General features: G+C 38.9%; 1 protein-coding gene across 7 annotated transcripts in view; it reads right to left on the minus strand.

The window, feature by feature from the left end:
• DNAH9 (dynein axonemal heavy chain 9) overlaps positions 1 to 13,475 on the minus strand; it is a 367,598-nt gene that overhangs the window by 162,760 nt on the left and 191,363 nt on the right. For all 7 annotated transcript variants that reach the window (XM_017531396.2, XM_017531398.2, XM_037739576.1 and 4 more), the window contains one exon: positions 3,097 to 3,258. In XM_017531396.2, the coding sequence (XP_017386885.1) occupies positions 3,097 to 3,258 (162 nt within the window). The remainder of the gene's footprint in view (positions 1 to 3,096; positions 3,259 to 13,475) is intronic.

A 13,475-nucleotide genomic window follows, 5' to 3' on the forward strand; every position in this document is an offset into this window, starting at 1 on the left:
TCTTAAAGCATTTATGGTAGAACTCCCACTTATAAAACTTCAGGGCTGGGTGTCAGCTCTCACCCATGGAACGAATGTTACTATGTTGAATGAATACCTAGTATAGCTCAATTAATTTGAAAGATAAGGAGTCTATGTCTCTTCACCAGTTTATCCTCTAAGCACTGAAGAGAAAACCATTTTTCTTTTCTTTTTTTTTGAGACTTGAATCTCACTCTATTACCCAGGCTGGAGTGCAGTGGCTCTATCTTGGCTCAGTGCAACCTCTGCCTCCCAAGTTCAATGGATTCCCCTGCCTCAGCCTCCTGAGTAACTGGGACTACAGGCATCCACCACCACTCCTGGCTAATTTTTGTATTTTTAGTAGAGTTGGGGTTTTACCATATTGGCTGGGCTGGTCTTGAACTCCTGACCTTGTGATCTGCCCAGCTCGGTCTCCCAATGTGCTGGGATTACAGGTGTGAGCTACTGCACCCAGCCGATAAAACTAATTTTTAACTTTTATGTTAGAGAAGACAAAAAGGAACTCTTGGTCTGTCAAAACCCAAATACCTGAGACTACAGGTAGGAGGGAAGATTGTTGAGGAGAAATGTCTTACAAATAATAGGTTTTCTAAGACACAAGTAGAAAGTTATGCCGGCATGAGCAGTGGTCCCCGCCTGTCATTTTTCCCTCCTAAAGTTCAGACTGGAAGACCTACCTGGGAAAGAGGTAACCAGTGTGTTTGTTATTTACCAGCAGGGACACGCCCCAGGGCAAAAGTCACTGCAGGGTTAGCCTTCTAAGCCTACAGGGCAAAAGTCACCAAACCTAATATAGGGAGAGTGAGATGACAGTAACATCTATAGAGAAACCACGGCTGCTGCCTGGGTGTATGAAGAAAGGACTAGAAAGAGTTAAAAATCAAAAAGTTATTATATTTTGAAGGTGGTCTCAAAAATTATAGAAAACTCCAAAACTATTCTGGCTTTGCCAGACAATAACAATAAATGCTCAGACATTTGGATATGATGTAAACTCAGTGCAGGAGGGCTATTCTTGCTATTAAGAAAACACATGAAGACTGAGGACACAATGTGGGAAGGCATTTACCCAGTTTGAGAATGGGGTAACATCCTCCGAATCAGTTCTCATAGCAGTCAATTGACACCAACCATCTAGCGGAGGAGGAATCAAAGTGCAGTTTTGAAAAGCCTGGTTTACAAAGACTCTTTGATGAACAAAACACGTCTTCAATTTTATGATCACAGCCATGCTGTGTGGAAGGCAGAGAGAAAATCAACCAAGTGAGCGAATCAAAGATTCCTTAATAGTGATGCCAAATCACACAGGGCCATGAATCAGAGAAGCTGAAGCTTTGAATAGTGGAAACGGGATTGTATCGCTTCATTGGTGGAAATCTGGCAACTTTTCCTTGATACCAATACCAAGATTTGGTGTGACCAAGGGTGCTTCGGGCTGGCATTTCAGGCGTTTTGGGGGAAGGATAATGGCAATATCAATATATCTGGGTCTGTAATCAAAAGGCAGTGCCCTTAGTGTACAGACCCACACTTAGAACTCTATTTGAAAGTCCGAGTGTTATTACTCTGAAGTGCTAGCTCAGACCAAAGTATAAGGCAATGAAGACGAATCTGCAGTTCCAACAATGACTATTTGAATTGGCTAACTCTACAATGCTCAGAGAAGGGCATCTGACATCAGGGTCTCAAACGTCAGGTCCCAATAACAATGCTGACAGAAATGGGAGAACTTAGGATGGTTGGCTTAGTAAAAAGCAGACTAAAATAAGTGACTTAAAATGCTGTCTAAACATTCAAAAGGCTGTCACATAGGTTGGAATGGACTGTAAATATCTTGAGAGATAGAGTCAGGATCTTATCAGGAAAAAAATACAGAGCAAAACCAAACAAGGTGAGTATAAGGACAGCCTAGCACACCTAAATACAAAATTTGAATATTTCTAATTTCCAGAGGGGACAGACAAGCAGTATGTGTGGGAAAGATGGGGCTTTGGGTAATAGAAGGCTCAGTGTTAGCTAAGAAATATAATACGATCTTAGGCTGTGCTAATACATCAGTGCCTCCCAAGTCATAATCCATGGGTCATTCATTATGTAAATTATTAATAGGTTTAAAATTAAGTTATAAGAGGAAAGAGTTTTAGGGTCCAATACATTTGGGGAATCATATGTGAATTAGAGTAATTCAAGATTTCAGGACTTGAATGCCTTAAATCCACTGTGAATTTCCAAGACAGTCACATACAGTGAAGCATATTCTCAACTCATTTCATGACAGACACTCTTTTTCAAGAAGTATCTTGTAGTAAAACTGTTTAGCGGGACACATTTTGGGAAACACAGGAACAAAACTATAATCTTTAAGAAAAGGGGGAATGATGATCTTGCTTTTGGTCAGATCCCGGCCAGACTGTGCGACAAAAAGTCAGGCACCAGGATTTCAGAGGGAGAACTGGTGGGAGAGCAATCAGGAGGACGTCAGAGTTTGAGCTAGCACTTAACACAACCCATGTCAGAAGTGGTTAAAAGGATTCAGGCTATTTGGTCTGGAGAAGAGAGGATTCAGGAAGAGTGAGATAAATGGCATTAAAATATTTGAGAGTTTGTTGTGTAGATGTAGGTAGTGGACAGAGAAATAACTTCTAGATTATTAGACCAAATTTTCAGTCTCTAGAATTATTCCAAATGTTCCAAGTTTCAAAATTGCTCCAAATTTCCAGTTATCAGCCCCAAAATGGCGACCTTGGGAACAATGGGATCACGCATTTTCAAGGATGCTGGAGTATCATTGGGGTAACCAATCTGAGAAATGCTGCTAGGGGACAAAGTATCACGTGGGGACTTGGATTCAATGATCTCTATGGACTTCTCAACACTGCGATTTTAGGATTAATCTGCATCTATTCTTGCCTCAGCATTTTTTACCTGGGCAAAATCATGGCAGAATTTCCTTCCTCACCTAGATTCTGCCCTTTCTTCATTAAAGAGCTAGATTGTATCATTTGGGTGATTATCTGCATCATTATCTTTTTTTTTTTTTCAAATACAAAAAATCCATAGGGCAATACTCACATCAAAAATTTTCTTGAGCACTTCGGTCTGGATTTTATCAAAAAGATCAAAGTCCTTTTCTTCTACCATTTTATCTCGATAAACCCGATTTGATTCATGTAGATAGAGCCTTATGAGATCCTGTGTGGATTTCACACATTCCACGGAGGAGAAGAGTATGCCCTTCAAAGAGAACAGACCAAAAAATAACATGAGTAACCATCCAGAGTTACAATAGCTAGGAAGACTTTCTGGAGCATTTTATCTAACCTGAGATGATGCCTAGGGCTTGTCTCGCTAAAGAGGAGATCATTCTAGTGGAGAGAACACTTGGAAAGCTGAAAGGGAGTTTGTAAAGAAAGACCCAAGGGTTGCAGTTAGACAGACCTTCCCTCAAATGCTGTCACAACCACTGTGTGACTTGTGACTTTGGGTAACCACTAAGCAACTGTGTGACTTTGGGCAAGGCATATGACATCTCTGAGCCTGAGTTTGCTCACTTTTCAAAGTGGAATAAAAATGCTGACTTTCTAAAGTTGTCTAAATCATTCAAATTAATATGCCTAAGGAAACTAGTATTGCTCATTGTACATACTCGATGCATTAGAATTATTCTTTTGTGTTCATCACAAAAATAACAACTGTAACAGCTATAATTAATTGAAACCAGTTATGTGGACTAGATGTTATCAAAGCCAGCATTGGACTAGATGCTTTGCCAGATGAAGCTCATTTAACACTCACAACGATCCCATGAAATAATTATTACTAAATTCATTTTGTATAATGTGAAGATTTGGACTCAGAAAGAAAACATGCCCCATGTCATAGAGTAAGTTGCCTTCCTTCAAAACCACACATTTTTGAAACCAGGTCTTCCAGACTATAATGCCCAGAATTCTAACCACTACTTTTTGAATTACCTGCAAAGAAATAAAAAGTGATTTCTCTGCTATATTTCAATTCCACAACTGCCATTTTGAAAATGGATTCAGATAACAATTGACTATGTAAAATCAGAACTATAACTCAGGGCTAGAATGGATATAGCTAACCTTGGTGGGTCAGCAATCTATTTATTTATCTCTTGTCAGTTCCCCTTCTTCTGTGCCAAAGGAATGGTTTCAGATATTTACCATTCCTTTCAAATTTCTCTGTCATCTTTTTCTGTTACTATTAGCCCAAGTCCTAACCATGTTTTATTTTACTGAAAAGTGGAGGTTACCGATGTTAGAGCCCCTCAGTAACCTCCACAAGTTCTCTAAGTTCAAGCTCATCTATGTCTGTACTTGTTTTCATGCCTTGCTTTCATGTCTTAGAGGGAAAGGGATCATTTAATGCATCTTTACTTAAATTTGCAGAATGATGTGCAGATCCATTAGCATAGAATACAGGTCTGATGACAATGTTACTATAATCTGCTTCCTCATGATCACTGTTATCACTACTTCCCATAAAACCTAGATTCCAGTTTTATCAAATTCCAATTATGTTCTGAATCTGCACACTTTTCTGTGCCTTCATGCACTTTGTTTTGCTTGGCATGCTCATATTTGAAGATCCAGTTCATTAGAAACCTCTTGTTGAAGTTGCCCTAGACACCTCCTCCTGTCCAGCGGCATTCCCTCCCATGTGCCTCACATAGCCTTTATGTATACATCTCTATTACAGAAGAATTATTAGGGTTTCAAATTGTTTTTAATATTATTTTTGAGACGGAGTCTCACTTTTTATCACACAGACTGGAGTGCAGTGGTGCAATCTCGGCTCATGGCAGCCTCCACCCCCTGGATTCAAGCAATTCTTGTGTCTCAGCCTCCTGAACAGCTGGGATTATAGGCATGCACCACCACACCCAGCTAATTGTTGTATTTTTAGTGGAGATGAGGTTTCGCCATGTTGGCTAGGGTGGTCTTGAACCCCTGGCCTCAAGTGATCCACCCACCTTCGCCTTCCAAAGTGCTGGATTACAGGCATGAGCCCCTCACCCATCATCAAATTACTATTTTTTCTTTCACAGGTTTGCTACTTTCAGGTGACAGCAAGTGTCTCAAAGGAAGTTGACAGACTTTATTTAGGTTGTGGCTCATTCTTATAATTGTATTATTAATACTTAGTAAATGATAAGACTAAAGGTAATTTCTCAACAGAAAAAAGAAAGGAAACAGCTACCAATCTAGAAATCCAAGCCACCCCTAAAATTTTTAAAAAATATGAAATATATTTTTGGTCCAATTAAAATTGAGAGATATTTCTCCAACAGCTATGAACTAAATACTAAAAGGAGTTCTTCAAGCAGAATAAAAATGATCCCAGATGAAAGAACAGAAATGTACAGATATAAAGAGTAATGGAAAAGGTATTGTATGCCTAACTCTAAAGGAATGTTGACTTACTAAAACACAGATATTAGTGGGTTTTCAAAACGCAGAGAATTAAAATAAATGATAGCACAAAAGTCAAAGGGGGGTAAATTGTTCCAAGATCTTTGCATTGTGCGGCAATTAATAAATATGCTAATTTATAAAAGATAAAAAGATAAAATGATGCCTTTGGTAATCATTAGATGAATAGCAAAAGGAAATATACTATGCTAAAAGAGGGAGAAAAATAATAAAAACATGAAATTAGTTTGATAGAATATAAGAAGTGAGAAGAAAGAAAATAGAATAGATAGGATATATTAAAACAAATAGTATAGGAGGGAGACAAGATGGCCGAATAGAGACAACTCCGGTGCACAACACCCGGCGAGAGAGACGCAGAAATCAAGATATCTCCTAGCTTCAACCGAGGTACCAGGTGCATTTCAACGGGTCTGGTCTGAAGGTGAGCAAAGCCCAGGCAGGGGAGACTGAGGCAGAGAGGAGTGCTGCTTCACCCAGAAAGCGTATCTGATCAGTGAGTTGGAGGCTCCCTCTCTGGCGCTCGGTCCAGATACAGTGCTTCCCACAAAGCCTCAGCAATACACAGAACAGGGGATCTTTGCCAGTCAAGTGCCGGGAATTACAAGCGCAGAGTTGAATAATAATCCAGGACAGTGTCCCGGATTGGTGCACAGATCTAAGCAAATGCCTAAGCCCATAAGCCGGCTGGAGAGCCCGCAGACTGAGCTATCACCCCTTCCCCAAGCCTGGAGGGAGAGGGAGCTGAAAGCAGGAAGACAGATGGAGCAGCGGGGTGGGCCTCTCCCCCATGACCGGAGAGAATGAGTTAAAAGAGGGGAGACAGGCGGAGCGGCTGAGAGGGTCCCTCCCCTCCCCCACAAATCCCAGAGGGCTGAAGCACTAACTCTAGTGGGTTATGCAGCCAGTGCCACAGTCTGAGCTGAACCCTGAATGATCCAGCCCTGTGGAGGAAAGACATAACCCTCCATTAAAGAGGTGGGACTAAGCTTCATGTAACAAAACACACAGGAAGCCTATGTAGCAACGGACAGTGTTCCTGACCACCCAGCAGTGCCTCCAGGTCAGCGGAAGAGGCAGGCCTCACCTCCCAGGGTAAACAAAAAAGACACAAGAAGCTTACCTAGTAACCTGAAGGAGTCCCTAGAAACCCAGCAGCGCCTCGACAGGCAGACAAGTGACCTCATCAAGCAGCTCCCTGACACCGCAGCCAGGTAAATCCACGAAGATGGGAAAAAACCAGTGTAAAAAAGATGAGACCATCAAAGACCAGAACACCTCTTCTACCTCAAGGGATCACAACTCCTCAACAACATGGGGAATATAACCTGAGAAAGAGCACAATGAATTGACAGAAACAGGCTTCAGAAGGTGGATAATAACAAACTTTTCTGAACTAAAGGAACATGTTCTAACTCAATGCAAAGAAACCAAAAACCTTGAAAAAAGAGTAGATGAAGTGCTAACTGGAATAATCAGCTTAGAGAAGAACATAAACCACTTGATGGAGTTGGAAAACCCAGCATGAGAACTACGTAAAGCAAACACAAGTTTTAATAGCTAAACCAAGCAAGCAGAAGAAAGGATATCAGAGACTGAAGATCAACTCAATGAAATAAAAAGAGAAGGCAAGACGAGAGAAAAAAGAGTGAAAAGAAATGAACAAAGCCTCTAAGAGATATGAGATTATGTGAAAAGACCTATCTATGCTTGATAGGTGTACATGAATATGATGCAGAGAATGAATCCAAGATGGAAAACATGCTCCAGGATATTATCCAGGAGAACTTCCCAAACCTAGCAAGGCAGTCCAACATTCAAATCCAAGAAATAGAACTCCACAGAGATATTCCTCAAGAAGAGCAACCCCAAGGCACATAATCATCAGATTCACCAGGGTTGAAATAAAGGAAAAAATGTTAAGAGCAGCCAGAGAGAAAGGTCAGGTCACCCACAGAGGGAAGCCAGTGAGGCTCACAGCAGATCTCTCAGCAGAAACCCTACAAGCAAGAAGAGAGTGGGGCCAATATTCAACATCCTTAAAGAAAAGAACTTTCAACACAGAATCTCATATCCAGCCAAACTAAACTTCATAACTGAAGGAGAAATAAAATACTTTATGGACAGGCAATTACTGAGAGATTTCATCACCACGAGACCTGCCCTATAAGAACTCCTGAAAGAAACACTAAGTATGGAAAGGAACAAGTACCAGCCACTGCAAAAGCACACAAAATAGGAAAGACCAAAAATGCAATGAGTCAACTAATGGGCAAGAAAACCAGCCAGTAACAAAATGTCAGGATCGAATTCACACATAACAATGCTAACATTGAATGTAAATGGCCTAAACACACCAATCAAAAGACAAAGACTGGCAAACTGGATACAAAGTCAGAACCCATCAGTGTGCTGTATTCAGGAAACCCATCTCACATACAAAGACACACACAGACTCAAAATAAAGGGATGGAAGAAAATTTACCAAGCAAACGGAGAACAAAAAAAAAGCAGGGGTTGAAATCCTAGTCTCTGATAAAACAGACTTCAAACCAACAAAGATCAAAAGAGACAAAGAAGGACATTATGTAATGGTAAAAGGATCAATCCAACAAGAAGAGCTAACTATCTTAAATATATATGCACCCAACACAGAAACACCCAGATACCTAAAGCAAGTTCTTAATGACCTAAAACAAGATTTAGACTCCACAATAATAGTGGGAGACTTCAAAATTCCACAGTCAATATTAGACGGATCAATGAGACAGAAATAACAAGGACATCCAGGACTTGAATGTAGAGCTGGACCAAGAGGACCTAATAGACATATATAGAACGCTCAACCCCAAATCCACAGAATATACATTTTTCTCAGCACCACATCACACTTACTCTAAAACTGAGCACAACATTGGCAGCAAATCACTCCTTAGCAAATGCAAAAGAATGGAAATCATAACAAACAGTCTATCAGACCACAGTTCATCAGATTAGAACTCAGGATTAAGAAACACACTCACATCCGCACAACCACTTGGAAACTGAACAACTTGCTTCTGAGTGTCGACTGGATAAACAATGAAATGAAGGCAGAAATAAAGATGTTATTTGAAACCAATCAGAATGAAGAGGCAACTTACCAGAATCTCTGGGACACCTTTAAAGCAGTTTCAAGAGGGAAATTTATAGCAATAAATGCCCACATGAGAAAAAAGGAAAGATCTAAAATTGACACCCTATCATCAGAATGGAAAGAGCTAGAGGAATAAGATCAAACAAACTCAAAAGCTAGCAGAAAACAAGAAATAACTAAGATCAGAGCAGAACTGAAGGAGAAAGAGACACAAAAAATCCTTCAAAAAAATCAAGAAATCCAGGAGCTGGTTTTTTGAAAAGATTAAAAAAATAGACCACTAGCCAGACTAATAAAAAAGAAAAGAGAGAGGAATCAAATAGACGCAATAAAAAAAAAGATAAAGGGGATATCACCACTGATCCCACAGAAATACAAACTACCATCAGAGATTACTACAAACAGCTCTATGCACATAAACCAGTAAACCAGGAAGAAATGGATAAATTCTTGGACACTTGTACTCTAACAAGACTAAACCAGGAGGAAGTTGAAACCCTCAATAGACCAATAACAAGAGCTGAAATTGAGGCAGGAATCAACAGCCTACCAACCAAATAAAGTCCAGGCCCAGATGAGTTCACAGCTGAATTCTACCAGACGTACAAAGAAGAGCTGGTTCCATTCCTTCCGAAACTATTCCAAACAATACAAAAAGAGGGAATCCTCCCTAACTCATTTTATGATACCAACATTATCCTGATACCAAAACCAGGCAGAGACGCAACTAAAAAAGAAAACTTCAGGCCAATATCCGTGATGATCATTGATGCAAAAATCTTCAATAAAATACTGGCAAACCGAATGCAACAGCACATCAAAAGCTTATTCACCACGATCAAGTAGGCTTCATCCCTGGGATGCAAGGCTGGTTGAACATACGCAAATCCATAAACATAATCCATCACATAAACACAACCAAAGACAAAACCACATGATTATCTCAATAGATGCAGAGAAGGCCTTCGACAAAATTCAATAGCACTTCATGCTAAAAACTCTCAATAAACTAGGTATCAACAGAATGTATCATAAAATGATAAAAGCTATTTACGACAAACCTACAGCCAATAACATACTGAACGGGCAAAAGCTGGAGTAATTCCCTTTGAAATCAGGTACTAGACAAGGATGCTCTCTCTCACCACTCCTAGTCAATATAGTATCAGAAGTTCTAGCCAGAGTGATCAGGAAAGAAAATGAAATAAAGGGTATTCGATTAGGAAAGGAGGAAGTCAAACTGTCTCAATTTGTAGATGATATGATCGTATATTTAGAAGACCCCATCATCTTAGCCCAAAATCTTCTCAAACTGATAAGCAACTTCAGCAAAGTCTCAGGATACAAAATCAATCTGCAGAAATCAGAAGCCTTCCTATATACCAATAACAGACAATCAGAGAGCCAAATCAAGAGTGAACTCCCATTCACAACCGCTCCAAAGACAATAAAATACCTAGGAATACAACTAACAAAGGATGTAAAGGACCTCTTCAAGGGGAATTACAAACCACTGCTCAATGAAATAAGAGAGGACACAAACAGATGGAAAAACATTCCATGCTCATGGTTAGGAAGAATCAATATTGTGAAAACAGCCATGCTGCCCAAAGTAATTTATACATTCAATGCTATCTCCATCAAGCTATCAATGACCTTCTTCACAGAACTGGAAAAAACCACTTTAAACTTCATATGGAATCACAAGAAAGCCCGCATAGCCAAGACAAGAACCTAAGCAAAAAGAACAAAGCTGGAGGCATTACACTGCCAGACTTCAAACTATACTACAAGGCTACAGTAGTCAAAACAGCATGGTACTGGTACCAAAACAAAGACATAGACCTATGGAACAGAACAGAGGCCTCAGAAGCAATACCGCACATCTACAACCATCTGATCTTTGACAAACCTGACAAAAACAAGCAATGGGGAAAGGACTCTATGTTTAATAAATGGTGTTGGGAAAACTGGCTAGCAATGTGCAGAGAGCAGAAACTGGACCCCTTCCTGTCACCTTACACTAAAATTAACTCCAGATGGATTAAAGATTTAAACGTAAAACCTAACAGCATAAAAACACTAGAAGAAAACCTAGGCAAAACCATTCAGGACATAGGCATAGGCAAGGACTTCATGACTAAAACACCAAAAAAGCAGTGGCAACAAAAGCCAAGATAGACAAATGGGATCTAATTAAAATTCAGAGCTTCTGTACAGCAAAAGAAACCATCATTAGAGCAAACCGGCTACCAGTAGAATGGGAAAAAAATTTTGCAGTCTACTCATATCCAGAATCTACAAAGAACTAAAACAGATACAGAAGAAAAAAACAGACCCCATTCAAGAGTGGGCAAAGGATATGAACAGACACTTTTCAAAAGAAGACATCTATGAGGCCAACAAACATATGAAAAAATGCTCATCATCACTGGTCATTAGAGAAATGCAAATCAAAACCATATTGAGATACCATCTCACACCAGTTACAATGGCGATCATTAAAAAATCTGGAGACAACAGATGCTGGAGAGGATGTGGAGAAATAGGAACACTCTTACACTGTTGGTGAGAGTGTAAATTAGTTTAACCATTGTGGAAGACAGTGTGGTGATTTCCCAAGGACCTAGAAATAGAAATTCCATTTGACCCAACAATCCCATTATTGGGTATATACCCAAAGAACTATAAATTGTTCTACTATAAAGACACATGCACATGTATGTTCATTGCAGCTCTGTTTACAATAGCAAAGGTTTGGAATGAACCCAAATGCCCATCAATGATAGACTGGATAAAGAAAATGTGGCATATATACACCATGGAATACTACGCAGCCATAAAGAAGTGATAAGTTTGTGTCCTTTGTAGGGACTTGGACGAATGTGGAAACCATCATTCTTAGCAAACTGACACAAGAACAGAAAACCAAACACTGCATGTTCTCACTCATAGGCTGCTGTTGAACAATGAGAACACATGGACTTAGGGAGAGGAGCATCACACACTGGAGGCAGTGGGGTGGGGGGTAGGGGAGGGACAGTGAGGGGTGGGAAGGGTGGGGAGAGATAACATGGGGAGAAATGCCAGATATAGTATGCATCTATGCAACAACCCTGCATGACCTGCACATGTACCCCAGAACCTAAAGTAAAATTAAAACAAACAAACAAACAAACAAACAAAAATAGCATAGGTAGATTTAATCATAAATATCTAATTAAATAAAATAACATAGTTGAACTAAACATTGTAACTAAAAGGCAATGTTGTCAGGTTGGACTTTAAAGAACCCAACTGTATGCTGATTATAGGACATATACCTTAAATGTAATAATATAGAAAAGCTGAGTGCAAGAAAATGAAAATATGCCATAAAAATATTGACTAAAAGAATATGGAATAGTCATGCTAATGTCATACAAAACTGATTTTAAAGCAAACATCAGTTTTAGGGATAAAGTATACGTAATAGATTAAAAAAAGATCAGTCTGCTAGGAAGATATACTAATTCTAAATTTCTATGTACCTAATAAATAACATAGCTTAAAAATATACAAAGTGAATATGACAAATAAAAAGAGAAAAAGCCATACACACAACCACAGTAAAATATCTTAACATCTTTCTCAGGGACTGAAAGAACAAGCAGATTTAAAAAATCTAGAAATTATATGAATTTTAAACAACATGATTTATAAGGTTTCCTTAACTGGACTATTGATAAAACTATACCTAATATCTGAAGAATGGATTTTTTTTTTTAAACTGCACATTGATTATATCTTGGGACATACAGCAGTCTCAACAAATTTCAAAGGAATAGAACCATATAGAGTGTTTTCTGACAACAGTGGAATTAAACTGGGGATCAGTAACAGAAATGATAACTAGAAAATCTCTAAATGTTTGAAAATAAAGCAATACACTTCTAAATATTCCATGAGTCAAAGAAGAAATCATAGCAGAAATCAAATATTATCAACTGAATGATAATAAAAATACAGCATATAAAAGCTTGCGTGATGTGGCTAATGATATGATTAAATTTACATAGTCTTAAAATGAATGTTTTAGGTAAGACAAAGGATGACAATTAATGATATAAGTAGCCAGGTTAAAAAGTTAGAAACAGAACAAACTAACCCCAAACCCAAGGTAAGTAGAAATAAAGATTATAAGGCAAGGAGAAAATATATTTTTTTAATTTTAATTTTTTAAAAAATTATTATGCTTTAAGTTCTGGGGTACATGTGCAGATTGTGCAGGTTTGTTACATGGGTATACATGTGCCATGGTGGTGGTTTGCTGCATCTATCACCCTGTGATCTACATTAGGTATTTCTCCTAATGCTATCCCTCCCATAACTCCCACTCTCTGCTATCCCTCCCCTATTCCCCCACGCTCAACAGACCCTGGTGTGTGATATTCCCCTCCCTGTGTCTATGTGTTGTCATTGTTCAACAACCCACTTAATGAGTGACAACATGTGGTGTAGGGTTTTCTGTTTTTGTGTCAGTTTGCTCAGAATGATGGTTTCTAGTTGCATCCATGTCCCTGCAAAGGACATAAACTCATCCTTTTTTATGGCTGCATAGTATTCCACGGTGTATATGTACCACATTTTCTTTATCTTGTCTAACATTGATGGTCATTTGGGTTGGTTTCAAGAGCAAATATTAATAATATACAAAACAGATATCAAATTAAGACAGTAGGAAAGTCAAATGCATAATACAGGTATACCTTTAAGGTTTTTCGATTAGCACAATTGCTAACTCCCTAGCAAGGATGACAGAAGAGAAAAAAAAAGAGAAAAGACACACATAATATCTAACATAAGGAAGAGGATATAAT

Source organism: Cebus imitator, unplaced genomic scaffold, assembly GCF_001604975.1.
Source record: "Cebus imitator isolate Cc_AM_T3 unplaced genomic scaffold, Cebus_imitator-1.0 Scaffold72, whole genome shotgun sequence".
In the NCBI taxonomy this organism is placed as follows: domain Eukaryota; kingdom Metazoa; phylum Chordata; class Mammalia; order Primates; family Cebidae; genus Cebus; species Cebus imitator.